General features: G+C 42.2%; 1 protein-coding gene across 8 annotated transcripts in view; it reads left to right on the top strand.

The window, feature by feature from the left end:
* Window positions 1-26,497, top strand: part of Cmc1 (C-x(9)-C motif containing 1) — a 100,844-nt gene that overhangs the window by 48,898 nt on the left and 25,449 nt on the right. For 5 of the 8 annotated variants that reach the window (XM_039081810.2, XM_063265846.1, NM_001199225.1 and 2 more), the window contains exon 2: window positions 14,839-14,928. In XM_039081810.2, coding sequence (XP_038937738.1) covers window positions 14,839-14,928 — 90 coding nt within the window. Of the gene's footprint in view, window positions 1-14,838; window positions 14,929-25,947; window positions 26,017-26,497 lie in introns of all 8 variants that reach the window. The other 3 variants (XM_039081809.2, XM_006244034.5, XM_063265845.1) reach the window with 1 other exon arrangement.

Raw genomic sequence — 26,497 nt, 5'->3', positions numbered from 1 at the left:
CTTCCCTGATTGTTGTCCCTCTTCAATCTTAAAAAAGTGATTGAAATTCATCCTTCAGGAATCATATAAAAATGATATAGACTGTGTATAGTGTTTCTCTCACTCTAAGTCCAGCTTTTTTTTTTTTGAGATATAATATGAAATCTGTAGATGTGATGTGTCTAAAATAATTGGAGATAGAGGAAAACTTGATGTGGAAAGCAGGAAGGTTTACCTGGGTAGTGAACAGTAGGGTTTTCCATGTATGTCTGCAGAGGTCGAGAGAGCAGGAGACGGCCAACCAAGAAGGCACCTGTGTTGTGCGGGTCATAGACTCTCCACCAAGTTGGGAAGATGTAGGACTGACTTCTGATTTCAGGGGCCATCAGCTGTAGGCAGCATGGTAGGAGGTTTCAGGATGAGAGGGAGGAGGAGAAGGTAGACTGGATATTCACTACCGTGTCTGCAAGCCTCGGATGTGTGTGATTCTGAATGTTCCACATGGATTGCTAGGGGCCCCAGACTCAGCACAGACAGTTCAGAACAAAACCCTGGCTGTTTTTCATTAAACTAAATTAGTACCATTATTTAATGGTGTACTTGTGGAAATATATGTTTATAGATGTCAGAAGATGAGACTACGAGGCAGTACTTAATATATACGTGAACCTAATGAAACTGTACTCAGATAAGAACATTAATACACAAATTTCTAGCCCAAAGGGCTGTATTAGATCATTACATTAAAAGAATAAGATTGCTGGGAAAGTTTGCAAAGAACCGGTTTTGTGAGTTATTTATTTATTTATTTATTTATTTGCTTATAATAATGAATTATTACTGGGAGTTTTCACAGATCAAGATAAGCACAGTTAATTGAGAAATAGACTTTCAAATGTTTGTGCTGCCAAATAAGGAAGTTTATCTGTCTTACTTTGTATATAGCCTCTGATGTGGTAAGAGGTATAGTATTTATTAACAGAGTACATATTCATAACTATCGAATTTTGAAGCTTTCTCATACAGTATTTAAGAGGTTTCATCGCACATTTGCTGTATGCTATCCAGTGAGTTAGACAGTAGTTTAAAAAAAAAAAAACAAACAACTAGAGAGTCTCTGGCCTCAGTAAACATAACTCATGCCTTCCTGGTAATCAGCTTCACTTTAGGTCCATTTGGGGAGCCTTTAATACCTCTCCACTTCTGGAATAACTGTGTGGATGGAGCCCAAGAATCAGAAAAAACCTGCCTTCTATGGTGGTTTTTAGGTACAGCCAGTGTAAGAATCTAGAATACCAAAATCTTCCTTAGTCGGCTCACCCTACCATAGCAAATACCATAGCCCAGGTGACTCCCAGACTAGGTAGGAGGCTTGAACAATAGACATGATCTGTCTTCTTCTCTTTCTGGAGGTTGGGCAATCCAAGATGCCAGCTGATCTTGATCTTGGTAAGAATCTTCCGCCTCGCTGATAGTTGCTGTATAGATTTCCTGTGGTAGAAGGGAAGGGCTCTGTATCTTTTAAAGCCGATCCAGCCGATGGTGACATTGGACGTCATCACTATAAAACTGACACACTCCCTTCCTGCCATCTGCAAACATACTGTGTAAACATTTAAAAGTAGGATCATATAACTCAGAATGGCGGAATGATGGCTCAGAGTTAAGTTGAAATTGGCATGTTGGTGGGACTTGGAAATTCCTGACAGTTGAGAATGTGAGCAGAGGGCGAGGAGATGGATGGGTCAAGCACTGGGGCCTGACTGCTAGCACTGGCACCTCGAAGACAGCCCCTTAGTGGTCCTCGGCCGCCCACATGCCAACCAGAAGTACACAGGGATTGGCATGGCCCATGTGCAAGGATAACTCAACCATTTGTGAAGATTTCCATATTAAAGAAAGAAAGAAAAACTTGATCCTGTGAGATTACCTTCAAGGAGTCAGAGCAGTTACCCACCATGTCAGCTTTAGTCCTTTTTTCTTGGTACTATTACCATTGTTCAGGATATGTTTTGAAACATTGAAAGTTTGCTTCAGACTTCGTATAATGAGTTAGGTTTAATATCATTTTGGCAAGTTTCAGCTCTTAAGGTGCATCTTAGCCATTTAAGCTGAGGTGGATTGGATATCGGAAGCAGATGATTTTCTGTGGAATGGTATGTGCCTCATCTTCCACCACAAAAAGGGAAAAAGTTTATTGTGGTCCAGTTATATTGGAGCCTGACTCTGAACGCCACACCAGGAAACGATGTGATTTGATCATCCAAGCGGAAGCTGGACTTGTGACATGAGCCCAGAGCCTCTCAGGAATTCCCTGCCCCACTACAGTGTCATACATGCTTTTTACAGAAATCTTAGGAAAAAATGCAAAATTACAAAAAGAAGCAGTGGAGACGTGGGCAGAGACACTGAGAAGCATTCAGAGTTGGGGATTGTCTACAGTTTCCCAGATGTGTTTGTGAGAAAAGGCAAGTCATTTGGGCAGAATACTGTAAAACAGGCCACAGGCAGTTTTTAAATCCTTTACCAAGCCTTTACCTCTGTTCCCTACGGCTTGATGTCCTCTCTATTGGAAATAATGGGAAATTATACTTGAGCAGGGGTGGTCTTTGGTTCTGTTGTAGATGTAGCTTGTGAATGCCTTTAAGGATCACGGTTTCCTGAGGGTTGCACTGCAGCACAGTCTGCATCAGCTCTATTAGGTCTCATTGTATAAGGCAGTGCCCTGCTGAGCTATGAATCCATTGTAACCTCACATTTGTTGAAGCAGTGCTGGAAGCCTGAAGAAGCTTCCCTGCTGCCAGTCTGCAGAATCTGAGGTGGAGAAGTAGGTGCTCCTGGGAACATACAGTTCTTGTGGGTGAGGCGGTGGGCAGCAGTATGGAAGCCCACAGAGATGGTCATCTGTGTGTGTTACTGTGGGAGATGGGACCCAGAAGCCAAGCAGAAATAAACACAGCTACCACACTGCTGTAATCCATGTACTTTGTAGAAGCTCTTGTGGATTATACTAATTTGTTGCTAACCTGACTTTTAATGTTTCCTCTCTTTGAAATTTTGCTATTTCCTCTAATTGACAAATTGCTTCTCTTGCTGTTTTTTTACTTTAAAAAATGCTCTTCTGTAGGAATCAGAATTCTATTTGACTTTCTGATTTAAAAAAAGAAAAGAAAAAGCAAGCATAGAACTTTGATGTTTTCAATTTTGCCTGCTCCCAAGATGCTTCAGAAACCTTGCTGTCTAAAGGTTGTTTGCAGACGTCTTGGTTACCACAGGCACTTATATAACCTCACTTGCCAGATCCTTAAGTAGGCCCTGCTCCCTGTGCGTGCTGCTGTCATGAAGACTGGGGACTGGATTCCATGATCTTGATACTGCCAACTTTGTGGGTTTCTCCCATGTGAGCCTGCCCTTCACCATCTGCAAAATGGAATACAATACAGAGAGGGCTGCTAGGAAGACTGTAGCCCCAGGTGATCTTGCTGCTCAAGGCAAGCAAGAATTTTATTGAGGAGAAAATTCTCTCCTGTTAAGCTCTCCTTGTGCTTGCTGTCAGCTCAAGTGTGGCTTGAAAGGAAGAGGATCTAGGCTGTTTCCAGCACTCATGTAGTGGTTCACAGTTTTAGAGAATCTAATGCCCTCTTCTGGCCTTTGTGTACATCAGCCATGATGCATATGTTGTACACACACACACACACACACACACACACACACACACAACCCACACACACACACACATCCCACACACACATCCCACAGACACACACCACACACACACCACACACACCCCACACACAACCCACACACACACACACACACACACACCCCACACCCCCACACACACACACCACAGACACACACACACACACACACACACACACACACACACACACTTACAGGTAAAACACTCAAACACATGAAATAAAAGTAAATAAAATCTTCTAAAGAGCTCACCTGGTTAACTTAGAACGTATTTATTCCTGGAAAGGTAGGCCTGGCCTTTATGTGCCATACTCTTTCCTAGGAAAGCCCACAGCATTAAGCTCTATTTCACTGCTGTCTTGTGGATTCACAGCAGCTGCTGCTCTCAGTAGCCTTATAATTTAGCACTGCCACATTGCAGAATACATGAGCCCCAAACGAAGCCTGAGCTAACAAATGCAGCCATTGGGAAAGGTGAAAATTGACTCTCAGGTGATGATAGAACGCTGAGAAGTTGGAGCTTTGGAAATTTCCCCAGTGCTGTTACCCTGATTCTTGTCTTAGTATAAGTTTATATGGCTACATTGTAGCACACTATAAATTTGATAGTTTCTGCAGGCTCTTATACAAATGCATAAGATAGGCATGCAATATTCACTCTAGGAGGTATAAGTTTCTAATTTTTTATAGTATTTGTAGTATTGAGGATAGTTTTGTACTATATGCAAAATTATAGTTAATAATTGTCATGGTTTATATACTATCAAATGAGAAAATCTTAGAATTTTATGTTTAAAGCTATCTTAAATTTTTTAGCTTAAAATTAGTTTTTCGAGAATTTCATTAATGGCTATACTGTATTTACATCATTGCTTTACCCTTTGTTTCCTTTCTCCAACTCTAGTGTCCCTCACATCACTTTAGAATTTACAGTCCCTTCTATGATGATTATTTTTACACACACACACACACACACACACACACACACACACACACACACACACGCTATAACCTATAAAAACCCTACTGAATCCAGTTAGTTTTGACTATATGGGTGTGTCAGGGCTCACCACTGACAGTTGTGTACTCAGTTAGGGGACTCATCCCTGGAAAAAGTGGACTCTTCCTCTCTCAGCAGCCATTGGCTTCATCTAGGAGTAGGGCTTTGTGAAATTTCCCTCTGTTTATATATCAGCCTGTGTGGTCTTTACAGGTCTTGTGCCATCAGCCATGTTGTTGAGAGTTCACAGGAGCAACATTCCTGTCCTGTCTTGAAGAAAGTGTTTGTAGCAGGTGCCCAGGCCTCTGGCTCTTATAACTCTTCTACGTCTTCCTTGTGCTCCCTGAGGCTTCTGTGTGGGGTTTGATTTAGATACACCCATTGGAGTTGTACAGTCCATGATCACGTGTTGTCTGCATTGGCCCTGTATCTCTGTAGTGGTCTCCATCTGCTGTGAAAACAGCTTCTTGATGAGGGTGAGGGCTGCATTTGTGGAGAGAGCCCGTGTGGCAGCGGCATTATTTTCTGAGTTGGAAACCTTGAAGTGATATCATGCAGTTCTAGAATCGCATCTTTGCCCTGGGAATCTTTAGAAGAATGATGGGCAGGGATTTTTGTCACCCAGGCAAAACGAATGTGTTTGATAGGAATATGAGAACCAGGATTCCTAACAAAGATGGGTTTCTGCTACAGTTTATTCATGGAAAAATGGTTCAGTATCCACAGTTATGTCTCTTGTCAAAGAACTGATCCAGAAAAAATAGTTTCTTAGTTGCCTAAAACCATTGTAGGATTTAGAAAGGAAAGGATGGATTCACCAGGGTATGTAATAAATAAGGTATTTAGTAAGACTATTTAGGTGAAAGAAAAAGGTGAAACTTTAAAACTGATTTCATAAAGTAGATCAGGACTCATTATTTGACTCTGTTCAACAGTCACAGTGTTAATTATTGATGACTATTTATGATTTATACTATACACACAAAGACAAGGGGTGTACGGAGAAAAAAATCCTAGTTTCACATATACATTGACACTGACAAGGTGTGTTACAAACACTTCACATTCAGCCTGTCCAACAACAGAGTTCTCCTTTCTGGTTTTTCTTTCTTTCTTTTTTTTTTTTTTAATTTTTGTCCCCATGTGTGGTCACATTGTTTTACTTGGAGTTAGAGAACAAGGAGCATCTTTGAATTGTCATTATTTTTCTTTAGTCCCTTCAGGTTTTACTGCTCTGATAGGGTCCTTTAAGTCTGTCCTTTAATGTCCATCTGTATTTCTATTTTCTTCTCAAAGATCTCTGTTTGCTTTTACCATATTCCTATGACAGAATCTAGCAAAAGTAAGGGAAAGAAAGATAAACCTAAATAAATAGCCTAGTATATAGAGTTTAAGAAACTGTCCCACGAGCCTTACCTAGTAAGTGTTGCAAGGCAGGAATGGTTAGTGACATTTTAAAATGTTGTTAAAATATATAAACACACAAATGGAACAGAGATAGTAGCCTACAAAGGTAAAAACTATCCACACCTTGATACATAAAAAAATGTTTGTTTTCATTGACAAAGACAGTGGAAATTTGGGTGCAGTTGTAGGTGTGGGCAAGAGAAAAGGGATCAGGAGAAATGCTTTGCATATTTACTCTGTAATCTTGGTTGAGATGGATGGTGTCCTTGAGAATTAACACTTAAACTTCAGCTGACCACAGTAATTAAGAAGACCTTAGAAAATGAATATATACTTAAAATTCTTTGTGTCTGTCTGCCTGTCTGTCTCTCTCTCACTCACATCAAAGCCTTGCTAAGCGGTATATGTTGGCTCTATCAGAGAAAGCTTCAGTAGGAGATATATATTTATATATCTACATGTATGTGTATATGAAGGCATTTAGTGCAAGGAATTGATGTAGGCTGCTGATCTGTTTGGGATGTGGGGCTGGGTAGGCTGTTAGGAAGGGCAGGCTTAGAGCAGTTGGTCAAGTGTTGAACCTGCGGTCAGTGCAGTTGCGGAAGACAACCTCATATTTGTACTCCAGATGGTTGGACTGAATAAATCAGCACAGTCTTTATAGAAGTCTGCAAAATGTGTTCGCAATGACAGCTGGCTTCCTTGAATAACAGCCGTTTACAAGGTGGCCCACGAAACACTGTCACAGGTGCTTTGTAGCAAACTTCACTGAAACTAGAAGTAATCTTTATACACATTGAGCACCCCTAATCTGGAAATATGAAATCTGACGTTTTCCAAGAAATGAGACACACAATTTATGAGCACTCAGCCAGTGGTGTCTTTTTTTTTTTTTTTTTTTTGGTTCTTTTTTTCCGGAGCTGGGGACCGAACCCAGGGCCTTGTGCTTCCTAGGTAAGCGCTCTACCACTGAGCTAAATCCCCAGCCCCCAGTGGTGTCTTTATAGATATTCAAAAAGTGAAAATACCAGATCAGAAACACTAGTCGCAACATTCCTTATAAGGGATACTCAGTCGGGTCAGTGTTTTCTGGAGATTATGATGCAGGAAGTACAACTCTGATACTTAGCCTGGATAAGGAAGCCCTGGGAAATCTTGATATCAAGAGTACTGAACAACAACAACGACAACAACAATGACGACAACAACAACAACAACGACAACAACAACAGCAACAACGACAACGACAACAACAACAACAACAACGACAACGACAACGACAACAACAACAACAACGACAACGACAACGACAACAACAACAATGACAACAATGACAACAACGACAACGACAGCAGCAGCAACAACAACGACAACGACAACAACAACAACGACAACGACAACGACAACAACAACAACAACGACAACAACAACAACAACGACAACAACGACAACAACAACAACAACAACGACAACGACAACAACAACAATGACAACAATGACAACAACAACAACGACAACAACAACAACAACAACAACAACAACAACTACAACAACGACAACAACAACACCAAAACTCTGCTCAGAGCCCGAGCGTCAGGACGGAGCGCTAGTCACGACTGCTATTTTCCTCAGGAGCCTGGAGGACGTAAACTGGCTTTAAGATCTGCTCAGCAGAAACGGGGCAAACAAAGTGTTGCCACATTGCTGAGGTAATGAGGGAGTCAGGGAGGCTGTGCTGAGTTTACATAACGGTAGCATATTGTTTATAAAAAGACACGTTTACCCTTAGAAATTTAATAAAAGGTGAACAGTATCTTTCAGTGGAAGATTATAAAATTTGCCTGTTTAATTGTTTAACTTCCAGAAGTTAGATGTTAGAATTTACACTGGGTGCAAATTTTTATTTTATTTTATTTATTTATTTATTTATTTATTTATTTATTTATTTATTTATTTATTTATTTTTCCAGAGCTGGGGACCGAACCCAGGGCCTTAGCATTTGCTAGGCAAGCGCTCTACCACTGAGCTAAATCCCCAACCCAAATTTTTATTTTTTAAGCTATGTTATTTCAATGCTAATGAAATTTCTGGTTTCTTTGGAGACTCAGATGATAGTGATGTTTTGCTGGGGCAGACAGGTGAAAGCATGTTTTGCTGAAACCAACACAGGTGAAAGGGAGTTTGCTATAGCAAACCTGTGAAAGGACGCATGGTGTTTAGAAAGAGTATAACCATGACTCCACAGACAGCGGGAGCTGGTGCATTGGTGGGCTTTGCTCCGCCTCACCAGTCTGTGTTGACGATCCTTGTATTGGTTATCCTTGTTTACACTGCTGAGCTTCCCTGTGGAGACATCACAGAGAGAAATTCACCAAAGAACTCTTGTGAAACTCCTGCGGCTTCTTGCTGCCTCCACAGACTCTGGCTGATGGGCGAGTCTCACGGTTTCCTCTGGATCAAACTGCTTTTACTGATTCATGTGCGGTGTCTGCCGAGTGGACTAGACTGCTGCTGCTGGTTCATGTTTGGTGTTTGCTAGTGGACTGGACAGAGAACAACAAAGATTGGAATCTCCCTGAAGAACTATTTCTAAACAGGTCCACTTACCCTGTATCCTAATAACCTTTCTTTTCTACCATCTCTGATGAGTGACGGGCTAGAGGAGAGGTTGACCCCTAACTAAAGTAGGCTGTGAAAAATATATGCCTACACTTTGCATTTTACAGATATACCCAGACCATCCTCCAGAAACGATCCCCTCAATCCTTGTGGACACCATGGCTCCACTTTTTCCTAGTGTAGGTTAATTCTGCCTGTTCTTGAATCAGTGACCCATACGCTTGTGTCTGTCTTTTGCTCAACCAGGCTTAGGAGTGCTTGCCCATGTCGAGTGTTACCAGCATTGTCTGAGGTAGTTAGTGGTGGGCTATCAGTGTCTGTTGGTAAGTCAGTATTGATTAATGTGACGAGGCACACACTGTTTTCTCAGTATGTTGCTTCAGTTCTTCACCAAATGAGTCCGTAGAGATGGAACTCGGCTGAGTGTGTGGTTACATATCACTCAGCTTGTGTTTCCCAAGGGTTCACACTCCCACTAGCCACACTCGAGCTCTGACCTTCTCTCCATTGTTTAGTGCTGTCAGTGTCAGAACTTCAGTCATTCTGGTTGTTGTGAACTACCATAGGCAGCATTTGGCTTGGCGTTTGTATGTTTTTGTTAGTGCATATGAGCCGTGCTTGCTCCTGTTCCATACACATACATGTATACATCACAGCCATGCCCCTCAGTCACTGTTTCCCTCCCACTCTGCTTCCCAGTCAGGTCCTCTTCTACGTCATTTTTGTTATCTGACCCAGTGAGTTCCATGGTTGCTGAAGGAGCATGGGTGAAGAGCTGTTTTCATGGTCACTCCGTGTCCTTGGTTGTACTAGGTTCTCTGCTCTTGACAGTGATTAACTTTTAAAAGCATTACTTTGTAGTAATTTAATAATACTCATTAAAAACCATAAACTAGTACAATTTCCATGTGCCTTTTACCCAGTTTTCTCTAAGGATAGCTATGTAATCACAGTCCCTGCGTCTTAGCAGGTGATATTCCCTCAAAGGACCCAGCTTGATAGTGGAGGGGAGACCAGAATCTCATTCTCTCATATATAAAACTTGTCATACATGACACATATAAGCATATTCAGTGTCTGTGTAATCAGTACAAGAAAAACTCCTTTTCTTAGCCCAAACACGCATCTCTACTTCTTTCTTATCTATAGTTGTGTGGTACATTTTCATGAGTAAAGTGGAGTTAGTATCCCATAGTCAGTAGCAGAGCCACTCTGCTGACTACAGAGGGCATCCCCTGCTACCTCTCAGTGTAGCTTTCTCATGTGCAGCTGTTAAGGTCTCTCTTCATTCAGTGTTATGCTCCTGGACTCTATCCAAGTTGTCATATGTCAGAGGTCACTTTGTTTTACTGCTAATATTCTGTAGTCTGAAGAGCTGTTGCATGTCCACTTACCTGTAGAAGGAGCTTTGTGTCGTGTATGATAAATATAAATAAACCCACAGTGAGGGTTATGTGTAGGTGTTCACAAGAATGGGAATTTTAATTTTCTGGAGTAAATCCACAAAACTCTACTTCGTTGTATGCTAAGTGTATGATCAGCTGTGGGGAGGTGCACCTCACGCTCCAGAGTGGCACGGTAAGAAGTTTCTCAGCACACAGGGGATGATTCTCTCTCTGTCTTCATCAACTTCTCGGCCTTTAAATCATGGCCATTCTAACAGACTTTCTTACTGTCCCCTTGTCCCTTATTTTAGTTTTCTCTAAAGTAAGTACTGAGCATTTCTTCAGATGCTTTTCCCCCATCTGCGTATCTCCTTTCTATACTGTCCAAATCTTTGACCCACTTAACTGGCTTTGCTTTTCAGTAATTAGAGTTATCATCATAGTGTGTGTACCTGTGTGTGCAGATGATAATATGTGTGTGGCCTTGAATGACATGGAGGACAGAAGACAACTTTGTGTGGTCAGTTCTCTCTCTGTTTTTCCTCTTTTCGCTTTTTGTTGGGCTCCATGGGTAGAACTCAGGGTGCCAGGCTTGTGCAGCAAGAGCCGGTACCCACTGAGCCTGTGTCTTGCCAGCCTTGTATGGCTGCTTTCTTACTGCTGTGCTTATAAGTCCTTTGTCAGATGAGATTTGCAGCCTATGTCTTCTACATACCGGACAAATGCTATCTGAGCCACACTTTAGTGTACACTTTCATTTGACTTTCTTCCCTGGTCACTGTGACTGACCGCTCACGCTGGTTCTGCATCTGAAGAGCTACTGCCAGGGCTGTGGATAATGACCTTTCTGCTCCCTGCCCAGGATAATGACCACTGCCCAGGTCGTAGGGATCCTAGACCCCAGGTGCACCTGCTGACCCAAGCGTTGAACCCTGATATCTTACCTTAATGGGTACTTTCACAGAGCAGAATTTTGAAAGTTTACTGAAAGTCTAAGCCTTTGATTTTTTTTTAAACTCCTTTTCTTGGCTTATAGGTTTGATGTTATACATGTCAGCTCTTCCTGATTCTGAGTCCTGATGACATTTTTTCTGTGATTGCTTCTAGATGTTTTAATCTTTGGTTCTTTATTTTGAAATTGTAGATTCACATGAGGTTACCAAAATTACCATGTAGACCCCTACATTTCCTTGTGACAGATTTTTGTAGGGATGATATATAATTGTAAGGTGATATTAAAACCACAAAATTGAGTTGGTACAGTATTATTAACTATGCAGTAGCCCTCTTGACCTTTCTCCAGTTTGACATGCTGGGGACCTAACCCAGGATCCTGAACATGTTAGACGGACACTCTCCCTGTGAGCGGTGATCTAGGCAGTCTGTGTGTTTGTAGTTTGCCTTTTACTTCTGTAAGTGCTCCAGTGGTCTGTGTTCCCCTTGAACTAGCTCTTGGATTTACCTTGTTCTGCTGGTGTGTGTTTTGTTGGATATTTAGATATTTTTTTTATTGAATTAAATAAATTTACTTCTATAAATTTTTCTTTACGAATGTATGTTTAATTTTGTCTTGTGCTATAACTGAATCAATTGATGTATACTTTTATTTTTTAGACTATTAATAGGGTGAATTATACATACTTATTATATTTCAAAATAGTGTACCAACCCTGAGTTTCTGAGATAAACCCAACTTACTTATGTGGTTTTCATTTTATACACTGGGTTTAAGTCACTGGTGTTTTCTAGAGGATACTTATGTCTGTGTTGCTGAGGTAAACCGTGTGTGTGTGCTTGCTGTAAATACTGCCTTGGCTTCGGGTGTTAGCATAATATTGCTGTTCTGAAGTGTGTTAGGAAGAGACTAAAGTTGATATTACTCATTCTTTCAGTACTTGGCAGGATTTGTTGAAAGACGCTCCTTGGCCAGTCTGTTGATGTAAAAAGAAGTAACCGTTTCTAACATCTCATTTGTCTTTTCCCCACCCTTTTCACTGTGTGTTGTTCTTTGTATTTTCTTAGTCTCCTTATATGAAGTTCACTTTTCTCCTTTTCTAGTTTTATAAATGGAAGGTTAGATTATGGGTTCTAGAGTTCATTTTCTACTGTGAGCTTTGCTGCAGTGGCTTTTCTCCCGTGCATACTGACACATCTCAGACTGGCATGCTGGCTAGCTGTCGCTGTGAGAGTGTGGGTGTCCATGTTGTTGACACTGCTTTGCTTTCTACTTGGACTCTTCTTATGTGTAATGCTCTCTAAGTTTAAATGTACCCCAACCCGTGGTTCTACTATAGATGACAATATGTATGAATAATTTATCAAGGTCTCTATTACCATCTACATTTTATCATTTAAGAGAAATGTAGGTGTAGGTATCTGGATCTTTTTCCTAAAATGTATGTGTGCATGTGTGTTGTGTGCTCAGGTGTGCTCAGGTGTGAGCAGGTACATAGGAGCTGAAGGACAGACAACCTTGGTTGTCATCCTCAGGAACTCTGTGCACTTCCTTTGAGACTGCATCTCTCTCACTGGCCTGGAGTTCACCAGTTAGGCTTCTCTGACTGCCAAGCGAGTCCTCACCTTCTCAGTACTGAGATTGCAAGTGCATGTCCATTCCCACGACTGGCAGATCAATTATGTGGGTCCAGGGGTGCTTGTGCTTGCACAGTAAGCACTTTACGAGATAAACCATCCCCCCATATCTCTCTGCCCCGCCCCCCTTTGAGATCGTGTAACTTGTAACCCAGGTTGGCTTAGAACCTTCCAAACGACGTGCAAGTATCTGCAACCATGCCTGGCTGGAATGCAAATATTTTTTAAAAATTGCATTATTTTTATTTTATGGGTACTTTGCCTCTATGTGTGTCTGTGTACCGTCTGTGTACCTGAGGCCAGAAGATGGCATCAGCTCTCTGGAATTGGAGTTACAGATGGTTGTGAGCCACCATGTGGGTGCTGGGAATAGAACACAGTCCTCTGGAAGAGCAGCCAGTGCTCTAACCACTGAGTTACCTCTCCAGCTCAAGCATAGATGTCTTAATCACCACCAAAAGTGCTTTTGAATGGAGAATGCTCTTCTACTTCTGTTTAAAATTGAAGAAATTTACTGCACTTAGTCTTTCTGTTGCTTTCTCCGTTGTTTTTGTTCTAAGTTTCCTTCCAGAGTTTCTTTCCATTCTACGTAACTTTTCAGATTGTAGTATTTCTTGACTCACCCCCTGGATCTCTTTCCCTGTGCCCTTTTTGTTTGAATGTTGCTTATTGGTTTGTGTCTGCCAATCATGCCAGCTCTTTTAGTAAACCTAGTAGCTTTCTTGAAAAGATCGTTTCTGTCTTTTCTGTGGAATTATTTTTTCTTCATTAGCTGTAATTGCACTTCTTCCTTTCCAATCTGGCTCCCCCTGCCCATTGTATTGTATTGTCTGGAAAGTCTAGGACGATGCCTGGGGCGGGAAGGGTGAGAGTTGTCTTCTCTGTCTTGATTGCTTTCCAGGAGAAGTTTGGACGTTGGGTGTGCTGGTAGAGTTAGATGTTACTTATCACATTGACAGCTTTTTCTATTCTTTGCTGAGATCCTCTATTCTACATGGATATTGCATTTTGCCAGGGAACTTTTCAATGCCTGTTGTGATTACCATGTTTCCCCTATTTATTTTTCGTGTGAATTTCACTTACTGATGTCTATGTGTTCAGTGGCCCTTGAAGTCCTTCAGTAGATACTGCTTGGTCAAAAAGTATTGCTGCCTTTGTTCCTGTGTGTGTTTTTAACATCGTTAGATTCAATTTGCTTATTGTTAAGAATTTTGCATCTGTATTGATCAAAGGGGCAGTAGAGTGCTGTGTGTGTGTGTGTCTTTATAAATATATATTTAGTCATGGCTGCCCATACAATAGCTATTGACATGGTACCAGAAAGAGGTTAGGGACTCCAAATCTTCTTAGGAACTTCCTGGGCTTTGAGGGTTAAAACCTTTCTTTTACTCTGTGGTAGAAGGTTGGTACCCTGTGGTTTCTGCCTAGACCTAGATAGCTTCTGCGTGGAGTAACATCCACTTTGGCATCGGTTTTCCTGGGGACTCATGGAAGTATGGCCATTTCTTTTAATCAGACTTCCCCTGCCTTTTGTCTTCTGGAGTCCTTGTGTGTGGTGGTGTAAGGCAACCACTCCTTCACTTCCATGGCTCTCAGAACTTAGGAACCGTGTGGGTTGTGGTTGGAGTTGCTGGGTTTGCAGTCTCAGCCCATGGTAGATGGTGTACTTAGAGGGCACAGAAATCTTACATAATCTCATAGGCCCTCCAGTGTTTTTTTTCTCAGCTAGTTATGTACTTCTTAGGCCATTCGTCCTCATGGTAGGACAAGCGTCTTGTGTCTTTCAATTTTGTGTCTGTCTATTCATCTCTCTCAGTATCTCAGCGTCTGTAAAGATCAAAACATGTGCAAATTACATTAATAAGAAGATGACATTCAGACTTTAAATTTGTGCCATTCTGAGAAGGCTACATTGGTGGGGAAGAGTTGCAGTAAAATTTTCAGTTTTAGAAAGATATTGCTCGTAACCCTCCATTTTTATATAAAAATATTTAGAGTGATTTGTAATAATTAAAGTAATCACAACTTTATCTGGTGGTAAAAGAGCTATTTAAAGTGTATTTGCTTAGACTTTTATTTTAAATAAACTAAAGCGTTACTGTTTTTTCGTTCTGGTTATTGACTTGAGACTACCATGAAATCTCTTTTTCCAGAGCAGCATCTCCGACATGTTGAGAAAGATGTCCTGATCCCAAAGATAATGAGAGAGAAGGCCAGGGAAAGGTGTTCTGAACAAGTTGAAGGTAAGATTCATATATTCATAAAAAGATCAAACTCATTTGTACTAATATGATGTGAATTTAATCCTTACCTCCAAGTCAAGGAAATGAATTAGTATGTATGAGTTGCTTCTCACACTTCCACCGAGATACTAGCATCCCAGCTTGCAGACTTCCAGTCAGTGTTCTGTTCATTTACAATTTAAAAGCATTCCTCCAAACTAGGGGACAAAACCCCTTCTTCCTGGAAGTGTAGTGTTATAGAGAAAGCCTTGACGTGAGTGTTCAGGAGAAGCTAGTTATTCTGTTCATTTTGAGAGGGGAAGAAGAAACATCAAACCTAGTGTGGACCTGTGAGGCAACTGCCAGCCTGTTGTAATGTGTGCATACACAGCCTGTTGTAATGTGTGCACACACAGACAGCCCATTGTGATGTGTGCATACACACAGCCTGTTGTGATGTGTGTACACACAGACAGCCTGTTGTGATGTGTACACACAGACTCACACAGTGATAGTTTTCCTCAGTATCACGTCACTGCATTACTAGGAGAGTCTTGCTTGATCTTATAGTGCATCAGAATTTGCTTTGTGTATTCTCTGTTTTGTCCTGTGCTCTGAAGTAGAAGTTACTTATGTAAATGCATGTGGGGATAGCCACACATGCATGCCTTTGAAACTGCTCTTCACAGCACTATTCCTGTATATGGTAATTTTAGAAACATTGTTGATTGATATGTAAAGTGCACATACAGTGACAGTGGTAACTAAAATGGGCCCCTCATAGGTCTGGAGTTGATGGGCTCTTAGAAAAGTAGGTGGGAACTGTATTGTAAAAATGTCTTTAAATATAATCTACCTCTTGGGATGGCCATTGAAAGAAAAGCAGTAAAATTTTGTTATTGGAGCTGGGGAGATGGCTCAGTGGTTAAAGAGCGCCGGCTGCTCTTGCAGAAGCCCAGGGTATCTATCCCCGCTCTCACACGGATGCTCAGAATTGTCTGTAGCTCCAGTCCAGGACATCTACCCTCTTTTGTCTTGTTGGGCACCAGAAATGCATGCTGTGCACAGAAGTATATAAGGCAAAATGCTCCCAGCATATGAAATGACAATAGACAGAAGCTTCTTTCTGTCTCGTTTTGTGCAGAGATTGTGTAGGCTAATTTTCCATCACCCATTCCCACACCCATTCCCTTTACCACAGTTTCCTTCGTCTAAGCACGACAGTAATTTTTAGTGAGAGAGTTGCCTCACAGATCACTGTAGATTTCTTTCTGGGGAATCAGGCTGTGTCAGCTCTGGTTTTATGACTGTCAAAAGTGAATGCGCTCCAGATTTCTTTCTCCTCCTCCTCCAACCCTGGAATTGACTTCTGTAGAACAGTGGAGGTTGTAAGACAGGAGCCCTGTGGTAGCATTGTGCTGCTTGTATCGAGTGATTTGTATGACTTATATTTGAAATCCTCTATCAATTAGTAATTTAAAAGTCATCCCGTGACACTGCTCTTGCTTTCACTGGAGATTAGTTGTTTAATCAGGGCACCTTCCGTCAGCTCTCCCACCCCAGGTGTCAGGAGAAATTAGCCCATTGGCACCTGCAGGGTTCAGGGCACATCTGGCATTGGCAGGTGTCACACTAGCAATCCCAAGAGGCAGCTTTCCACTTGCCTCATGGGACTTTTCAAAACACATCCTCATCCAGGCGATGCAGGGGAAATGGTGAAAGTGTAATAAAGTATTGGGGTAAAACTTTCCACTACTAGGGAAATAAATTTGTTATGAGACACCCCACTCCCGCCCCAGTCCAGAGTGGCAAACTCGAGTGCATTTTCTTTTTTTTTTTTCTGATTTGTAGCCCACTGCCCTGTGACACTTTAAGTGCAGGAAAGCAAGCTAAGTGTTCTTTGTTAACTTTTCCTGGTAAGATTTGATAAAAATGCAAAATAACTGCGGGACTTTGGGTTTCTGAACTGAACTTCCTTTTAGAAGTGAAGCTGCCTCGGTGTCTGAGGTAAAGGAGAAGGCTATGAAGTGTCTGTGCTTTACAAGGACTGTGTTGCAGTGGCAGGAAGTAATGCAGCTCCAAGTTTTGTCAAAATTGGAGTTATTCAGCATGTTAAAATTTGGTCTTATAAAAACTACAGTGTTTAGACCAGTAAAAGCATCTTAGTGGCCACTAGAGAAGGGCTCAGTGGTAAAGGCCTTTGCCTCTAGGCCCGAGAATCTGAATTTCATCTCCAGGTCCCTCAAGTTGTCCTCTCACCTCCCCAGAACACAAAACACGCACGTGCACAGTAAGTAGGCACATAAATACAGACACACTTTTAAAAGCATCTAGAATTTGAGATTCATTTACACTATTTTTATGATTTTCCACTATTAGAAAGTATGCTGTGATTGATTTTTGAATATTTAAATATTGACTTTTTAAAGGCTGTTCCTAAAAGGTGTTTAGAAGGTAAAATTATTTTATGGACACATCCTACTCCCCAGTCTTCATCTGCTCCTGCATTAGTCCTGCCCGTGGGGCTGGGCTCAGGCAGAGCCGTGAGTCACAGGTTGGAGCCAGGACGTTGTCGATTATGTATGTGTGTAGTCTGCATATTAAACGACTACAGGAGTTCACGTAGGACCATTACATACACGAACGATGTGGCTCCTGGGTAAAGGTGGAGGGGTTTTAATAAGCGATTTGACTTCCTGCTCAACGCCTGTAACTTCTCTTTCATTTCCCATGTCTTTCATCCCAGCTCGTTGTGAGAACCGGGTCCAACTGCCAGCAGCTTGGGTTTGTGAAAGAGATAGAAGCTTGTCTAGGGACAGAGATGAATCACTCTCAGTGAAAGCCGTGTGCCTCGCAGGAGTCACCAGCAGCAGACATTGACAGCTACACTTCCTATTAACAGGGAGCGTTTAACTAAGAGTTCGCCTGTTGGATCTTTGGACTTGATCTAATTTGCTAGCATTAATTAGTTTCCTTTGAGCACAGACACTTGGTACTCACAGCTATAGATTTGGAGGGCTAATTAGGGTAGAAAATTGAACAGAATGGGGTAAGGCATTAACCTTCAACCATTACCAGCTGGGACACTGATAAAGACCACAGAGTCCAAATGGCTGCATTGATGTGAAGAGCACCCTAATGAATATCAGTTTCAGCCACATTGCTGTGTTCTCTCCAGCGCTCTCTTCATTAGGATTTAACCAGCGTCTACACTGCCTTTGTTGTCTATGCGCTGTTGGGCTTTACTTTCCCCCATTCATTCTCAGTTGCACATCTCTGAAATTTAGAGCAGTAGCTAACAATTAAGACGTTTCACTACTGCATTTTCAAGTTATAACATTTGATATACAGTGATGTGATTCCGATGTTGTACACCCACTAGCCACTGGCATTAAAGGTGCATGCGTGCCACATGCCTGGCTGTATATTAAAGGTGCGTGCCACAGGCCTGGCTGTATATTAAAAGGTGCGTGCCACAGGCCTGGCTGTATATTAAAGGTGCGTGCCACAGGCCTGGCTGTATATTAAAAGGTGCGTGCCACAGGCCTGGCGATTAAAGGTGCGTGCCACAGGCCTGGCTGTATATTAAAGGTGTGTGCCACAGGCCTGGCGATTAAAGGTGCGTGCCACAGGCCTGGCTGTATATTAAAGGTGTGTGCCACAGGCCTGGCTGTATATTTGTAAGCTGGACAGGATGGTGTGTGTCTGGAAATCCCAGTACTTGGGAGATGGAGGCATATGTTAGTCTCAAACTCTGGATGCCATAGAAGTGAAACCCTGTCTAAAATGTGTGTGTGCACACCTGTGCATTTTACACAGATATAAAGTAAGAAACACAAAAGCATATGTGTGGGGTTTTTTGTTTTATTAGAAATGTACTACTTACCATCTTTGGAACTTTGACTTGGTTATGTAAGAGGAGTTGATACAGAGGTTAGACAGAAAGAGAACTCTGACCTTCTTTGTTTAAGCTTTGATAAATTTGTAACACTTATATATCAAAAGAAAACTCAACTTTATAGCAGCCTCCTCTGCCAGTGGTGTTTTTGAAAGAGGGAACCAAAACAAATGACTGAAGTCTGCGAGCTGTCCTCACCTCACAGCACACAGCACGGGACTGAGGGGAAACCCTAGGGATGACTTTCTAGACACAAGCCCTACCCTATTCCCAGTCAGAGTTCCTTCCTGACACAATGAGCAATGAGGCCTCATTACTTCTTCAGTCACGGTTCTAGAATTGCTGTTTTTAGGAGACCATGGTTAAATTCCTTGTAGTTAAATTTCTTGTAATGTTTCTGGCTTTCCCAGTGGGTAGTTGACATTTGATACAAATTTACTATGTTGCAGCATGCTGTTTGTTTTAAAAAATAACAACATTTTCTCTTTTCCTAGCAAGATAAAAAAAATTTGTTTCAGGAGTGGCCTATAATTCTCTTTAAACCGAGCCTTGGGTCTTCTTTTACCTTGTTTTAACCTGTGTTTGTGTGGTCGTCGTGGTCTTGATCTTTTGGCCAGAAAGTGGAGATGCAGTCTAACGGAGCACACATAAAACGCGGAGCAGTATGGCTTGCTGTGTGGTTAGAACGTGGTTGGAGGAGTACAGAGCAGTGCACCATATTACACAGTACAGCAGTGTGTATGGAGCTGAGAGAATGCCTGCCTTCTTTTGTCACTCACAGCTGAAACACATGCTTATGCCACACTGTAGTGCTGTGTGAGCAGACAAGGCAGACAATCAAGTAGGAGCGTGAGAACCAACCTGGGACGTTTGCAGGAGAGCATTTGGAAGAGCATTGAGTCACATGCAGTGAAGGCTGCGTGTGATTGCCTCTCTCCCTAACTGCATTGCTTGAAGCTGCCCACACGTTCTTTCCTTTGTGGTTTAGCCTAGATATTTGCCATATTACCTTTGCCATACCATGTTCTTCCCACTTCCGTCTGTTTGTCGGCCTTAACTGACACGGAAGGGGAGCTGTGACATACCTTCAGTCTGTGTGCTGGGAGAGGCATAGCTCACCATACAACGGGCATCTTTTGTGTATATGACGACAGTGTTTAAGACTTACACATAGTCGTAGAGTCCTGTTGATGATCGTGGCTCTGTGTCCCAGGTATGTCTACCAGGGGAGTTTATTAAAGATTCCATGCACAGAATTATCCCCGGGAGTTGGGTTTGTGGGCAACTGCTGCATAGCAGGTACCATGATTTCAGATTCTTGGAAGGAAAGTGGTTGTTCAGCAAAGACCACATCGTTTGCACAGACAACTTGAGCCACTCTGATCAGTGCATAGTGGTGGCAACATTCCCCAAGTCCAGCTTCTCAGATGTGAGTTTAGAGCCAGCCTTGACAGTGACCTCTCCAGGTATGGCTGCAGTGCCAGGTGTGCTGTTATCTCTGTTCTGTGAATGAGCGTAATAAAAGTTAATTAGCCGCATTCTTGCCTTGCTTATGTTAACAACTGAGTTAATTTTTGTAATAACTGAAAAGAGATACACTGACCTAGTTGTTGCAATTGTAAGCTCAGGCCTCCGCTGTCAGCCTCTTGGCTTATTGAGACTGCCATATGTAATCAGACGCGGATACCCTTGAATATTGTGGTTACTTTTAATACCTAGATGAGAATAGTGACAAGGGACTTTTGTCTTAAGCAGCTGAGTTTAATGCTTCCTTGTTTATTTCTGTGTTTATATGGTTTATACACGCAGATATTTATGGGAAGGGTATGTGTGTGTATGTGCACATTTGTGCATGGAAGACAGGAATGGAGGTGGCTCCACTTTGTCTTCTGATGTGCAGTTCTCACTGACTAAGGAACTCACAACGTGGGTCAGCCTAGCTGGTCCCAAGTACCAGGGACCCTCTTGCTTTGCCTTCCCAGTGCTCGGTCGGATTAGTGGCGTATGGCCGCATACCTGGCCTTTTAACTTGGGTGTGGGGTCCAGACTCAGCTCTTGATGCTGGTACAGCAAGCTCTTGACTGACTGTGCTGCCTCCCAGCCGTGACTACAATATTCTAAACAAATGATGTGTGCAGCTAATCCTTGAAGATAAGCATCAGTGTGGGAAGTCTGCATTTGAACCCAGCAGCAAAGACTTAGCAGCATTGTTACAGCGAATAAACATCATTATAGAATACGATATCACTTTTATGCCACTACTTCATTAACAAGTTTTTATTATCCTGATATTCCTAAACATCTACTTTTAATTATTTTCTTGTAATAGACTTAAATCCTCTCATCTTATGAGAAATTAATCGAAAATTAGTTATAGTCTTTAAACAGTACTGCATTTAAAATCCTCGTATTTAAAATCCGTTAAAGCTCACACTTTGCTCATGCTACCTGGTGATCCTCCTGCGGCGATTGCATTCTTTCCAGGGAAACAGCCTAACACTTGTAAACTTCGTATTTTGAGTAAGGCATAGTGTGCTAAGGAATCCTGTCTATCTGTTCACAGACACTTGCAGACTTTGTACTCTAAGATACAGTGCACTAAGGAATTTTATCTCTCACACAGACGGTACAGAGACCTTTGGTTTCCACCAAACTCTCACATACCTCAGCTAGAACACCTAGAGCGACGTAAGAGTCACCTTTCTGTGCGCATACAGTAAATGCATAGTGAGTCTCACTGATGGTGGGGAGACTGGGGCAGTGGTGAGTTGTCACTCAGGGGCTAACCCAGGACAGCACTGACGGTGAGATCTGCTCAGCTGCTGTCTCTGGTGAGGCCCTGCTGCTCACACCACACCCCTGCAGTGGTGATCATGTGACTTGTGAGGCCAAAGGCATGTAGGTGCTTCATGAAAGGACTCTCCTAACCATGGTTTATTCACATTTTTTTAAACTGTAAGGGTGTAGGGAGGATTTACTAAAGTAACCAATAACGAACAGCTCTGTGTATAGTGTAAATGCCCACTGAATGTGGCTGAAAGGGATTTAGTCCTCACTGCTCGGGAGTGTGAAAGAGGTGCATGGTGTGGGAGGAGATGGGCAGCAGCCGATGCTTACAGCCCTGACAGACGCTGTGGGAAGTAGTCATGAGGGACATCAGTAGCTCTTCCAAGTGCTGGCGATGCTGATGATTTAAATGTTTCTTTTCTAAATTTTCTAGAAATGTTTTTACATTTATCAACTTTTTTTATTGTAAAAAGGTAATAAGGGCTGAATAGATAATTAAACATTTCTTTAGAAATTAAAAAAATATGTTGCTTTTAATTCATAGAATTTGAAAATCATTAAGTGTGTGTGTGTGTGTGTGTGTGTGTGTGTGTGTGTGTGTGTACATGTTTAGGCATGTGTGCACCTGGAGGACAGGTGATGTTGAGTGTTGAGACAGGATCTCTCTCTGAACCTAGAGTTCCCTGATTTGGATAAGTTGTCTGGCCAGTGCCTGCCCCCGGGACCCACGCTCTTTCCTCCTTCCCAGAGCATCCATCTCTGTCGGGCCTTTTACATGGCTGCTGAGGCTTAGACTCTGATCTTCTTGCCTTTGCAGCAAACACTTTTCCCACTGAGCCATCTCTTCAGTGCCCCGAAACTGAGTTTAATAGAATTAAAAAAAATTCTTGACAGCCTACCATATATGGGAAATGCCATAAAAGTGAAATAAATGTGAAATTGGCTTTTGATTATGTTAGTTAGGCTGATAAGACCTAAGCCCCATACCTAACTAGAGCTGTACCACGAGAGCCACGTGTAGTATTCTTAGATATTAGTTTAAGTCAGAGCAGTTCTGACTTAAGCGGGGTCTGAATAAAAGTATTTCCAGTGGTTGGGTAAGTACAGGGAAACAGGAAAAACATTTCAGACTGGCAGACTCTGGGCTGCAGAGGCAGGCGCGGGCATGCCTTTTCCAGATGTGGTCAAGATTGAGCTAAGAGCAGCAGTGAGGGGGGAGAAAGGTTGCTCATGAAGGCTGGAAGGGAAGGCAGACTTCAGAGTACTGTTTAAAACAAGAAGTTGGCTTCTTAATAGAAACCTAGAGCATATGGATTCCTTTTCCCTCCCATCTTCTTTTATCCAGTCTTCTCTCTATAATTTAAAAAAAGATACAAATAGAATTGGTTTTAAAGACACAGTCTCGCTATGTAGCCCAGGGAAGCCTCGAACCACCATCCTTGCTGGCATGCACCACCAAGCTTGACTTTAAATCAATGGAAAGATCAGTCTTACGTCAGAATGTAGGACGTTGATAACATTTCTCTCAATGTTGCACATTCTTTTAAAGCTAGATGTTGTTAATTAGTAGTGGCAGGCGGTGGTGTTTGTTCTCCAGGGCTGTGTCCCATTCTCTCGCTGGAACGTTGGGCACATAGATGCACATGGCTGCATTAGCTACAAGGCAGCAGCCCCTGTGATGTGGACCGTGACTTTCGCAGCCGATGCATTGCTCTTTATCTTCTCTAAAGACACGTTTTGCCAAGATTTATCAGATTTTTAAATGAAGCATTTTAGGTTTCTAAATTCTAAGAAGTTCTCTAGGTTTAAGACTTGCTAAATGTGGTGGTTTGAATATGGTTGGCCCAGGGGGTGGCACTACTAGGGGATGTGGCCTTGTTAGAGGAAGCGTGTCACTGTGGGCATGGCTTTAAGACCCATGTCCTAGCTGCCTATAAGTGAGTCTTCTCCTGCTGCCTTTGGAACGAGATGCAGAGCTCTCAGCTCCTCCTGCACCAGGCCTGCCTGGATGCTGCCATGCTCCTGCCTCGATGATGATGGACTGAACCTCTGAACCTGTAAGCCAGCCCCAGTTAAATGTACTTTATAAGAGTTGCCTTGGTCATGGTGTCTGCTCACAGCAGTAAAACCCTAAGACACTAAATAACATTAGCATATAGTCAATAGTTCTTGCCTATGGTATCACTTTGTGATGTTTAAGTTACTAGCATAGCTACAATTCAGAAATGTTAAATGGATGTGAATTGTCTCCTTGGCTGGTGTAGCTATGCTGTGTAAGCTACCCACCCATTAGTTACTCAGTAGTCTTTTCAAGTGCTAACTGAATAGCAGTGCAGTACAGTACTGTATTCGTGTCCCCTTCAAAGTGTCCCCAAAATGCAAGACTGGTGCTACAAAGAAGGCAGCAGGCTTCACACTTGGAAGGCACATTAACATTGGCACTGTATACAGCACTCAGGGCATGATAGAAGGAAGCATAGCATCTCGTAGGGTTTGGTTCTAGCTACAGTTGTGGGCATCCACAGTTGTGGGCATCCACAGGTGTCTCGGAACTTGTCCCCCATGGGAAAAGGGGAGGGGGACTACACTGTTTTCTTATGTTATTGACAGCTGATTTCTATGTGAATAGTATAAAATTCCATATTGTCCATGCTGCCCTCCCAGTTAACATGTTTAAATCTGCATTTTGACAACCATGTATTGTTGTTGATTTGGTTTATTGCTTGTATTATGTTAATTGGGTTCCAAAGAATCCTTCAGGTAAGAGGCTGTGGGTCTCTGTCCCCAGTTGGTTCTAATTGGTAAAGAAAGTTGCTGGCGGCTAATGGTTGGGCAGGGAGATAGAGGGGGGGACTTTAGATTTCCTGGGCGTGGTACCGAGGGAAGAAGGAAGGATTGAACATCGCTGTGCCAGGAGGCAGAAGGACCAGGCTTCAGAGCTGCAGAAGGAAAGCATGCAACCTTGTAAGAGCTGGGGAAGAGTGGCCCCAGGGCCCCTCTCCCTATTGGGTCCGGGTAGCTAAGATAGAATATAGATTTTAGTAAGTAATGATTCAAGAGTATTGGAGGGGAGGTGTTAGCAGCATGGAAGTGTATGAGTGGCCCAGCCATTGGGCTGTTTAAGGCATATTAAAATAGAAGGCTGCGTGCAAGCATGCGTGTGCCTTTCATTCGAGAATTCAGAGCATTGGGGCGAGTAGCAAGGAACACATGTGGGCTGCCACTGGGGGAGAATGCAGTGGAGTAACCAACTACAGCAACAATGCATGAAATACATAGCCATGCTTTTGTAGATTGAACCTTTTCATCTCTTTAAGACTTCACCATAACCTTTGAAGTTCAGTTTTAATGACAGTTGTGCTAAAAAACCTACCCAGCTCTGAACCTCTGTTATTTGATATCTTGCCACAGTTCAACTATTTGTACTGGCAAAGGCCAAGAAAATCTAATGTGACTTGATTAAAGTATCCCACATCTTCTACAAGATTTCCAGGTCTCACACACACAGGGTCAAGTTCATTTGACATTGGGAACCTCACCCTGTGTTTATTACAAAGAATTTTTCTGGTTCAGCTGTTTCCTGTGATATTGCCTAAGACCCAAGCCCTGTCTATGATTAAAGTGAAGCACAGTACTTTATGCAAAAGGTAGGCAGCCGACATGCCTTAGGTAAAACTAGATCGATACAAGGAACTGGATTTGAACCCAGTTCTTTGGAAAAGCATATCTTCAATGGATCATCAGGAACAGCTTTATTACAATTCAGTACAAGCTCAACTGGGCATAGCTCTGCGTTCTCTCTCTCTCTCTCTCTCTCTCTCTCTCTCTCTCTCTCTCTCTCTCTCTGTGTTTCTTTCTTCTTCTTCTTTTTTCTTTTTTTAATCACTCAGACAAACTGAACAAGCTGGCTCAGAAAAGTTAGTGCTTTTTTGGAAGTCTAAGCCCTCTTTCAGAGAAGTTAGACAGTCCTGGCAGCCTGGTTTATAAGTGTATCAGTATAAGATACAAAGTTAAATGTAGGTTGTTGTGTGCCACTCATTGTTTGCCGTATCACTCAGAGGGATACTTTGTGTTTAGCTGTGAAACTAAAAGTTTTGGAACTTTAGAGTATCTAATGTCATTGAGAGTCTCAATAACCATGCTTTTTGATGTTGTAAAGCCATGACCCATTCTTTTCTTAGTAACGTGGCCTTAAGGAACTGCAGTATGGCCAATTACCTGTGATTGAATTATAATTCATTTCATTAATACCCCATGATTTTCAAATCTTACTCATAGCTCAGGTTGAAGACATCATGTAATTCTTTTCCATGCTGTATTTTCTCCCTATGTCTTTCCTGATGACCTGAGTTTAGATGGTGACCTGCAGCTTGTCATATCCATACAACTTACTCCGACCTCCAGACATCATGTACCCAGGTCAGGTCAGTGGCCCACATCCCTCACTGTACATAAGCTTAAATGGAAATTAAAAAAAAAGTGACAACAGCAATAAAGTCTACCAGTGAGTATTCAAACATTTTTCACACCAAGAGCAACGCATTGAGGTAGAGTGAGTGAGAAACAGTAGGACAGTGGGAAAGGACTAGCGCCTCTCCTTAAAGGAACACAGAGCAGCAGCCTCAGGGCAACAGTATCCCAGTGACCCAGGTTCAGGACTACTTTTGTCTACACACACTACACTTTTGTTGTGATTGTTGCTGTTGGTTTTGGTGTGTGTAGAGTTTCTAGATATTTGCAGTTTGACTGTCCTTTCTTTCATTTTAGAGATTGAGTTACAGATCATGTAGGCCAGCGTTTTGATCTCTTTTAGCAAGTGAGCTGGCCAAAGATACTCTTACAAGCGTAAGTCATCACCTTGTTATCTTAGACACTTTATGTCCACTCTTCCTGGAGTAGCACGAA

Source organism: Rattus norvegicus, chromosome 8 (assembly GCF_036323735.1).
Source record: "Rattus norvegicus strain BN/NHsdMcwi chromosome 8, GRCr8, whole genome shotgun sequence".
Classification (NCBI taxonomy): Eukaryota; Metazoa; Chordata; class Mammalia; order Rodentia; family Muridae; genus Rattus; species Rattus norvegicus.
Note: the sequence above shows the minus strand (reverse complement) of the source record. Positions and strands in the feature narration are given on the sequence as shown.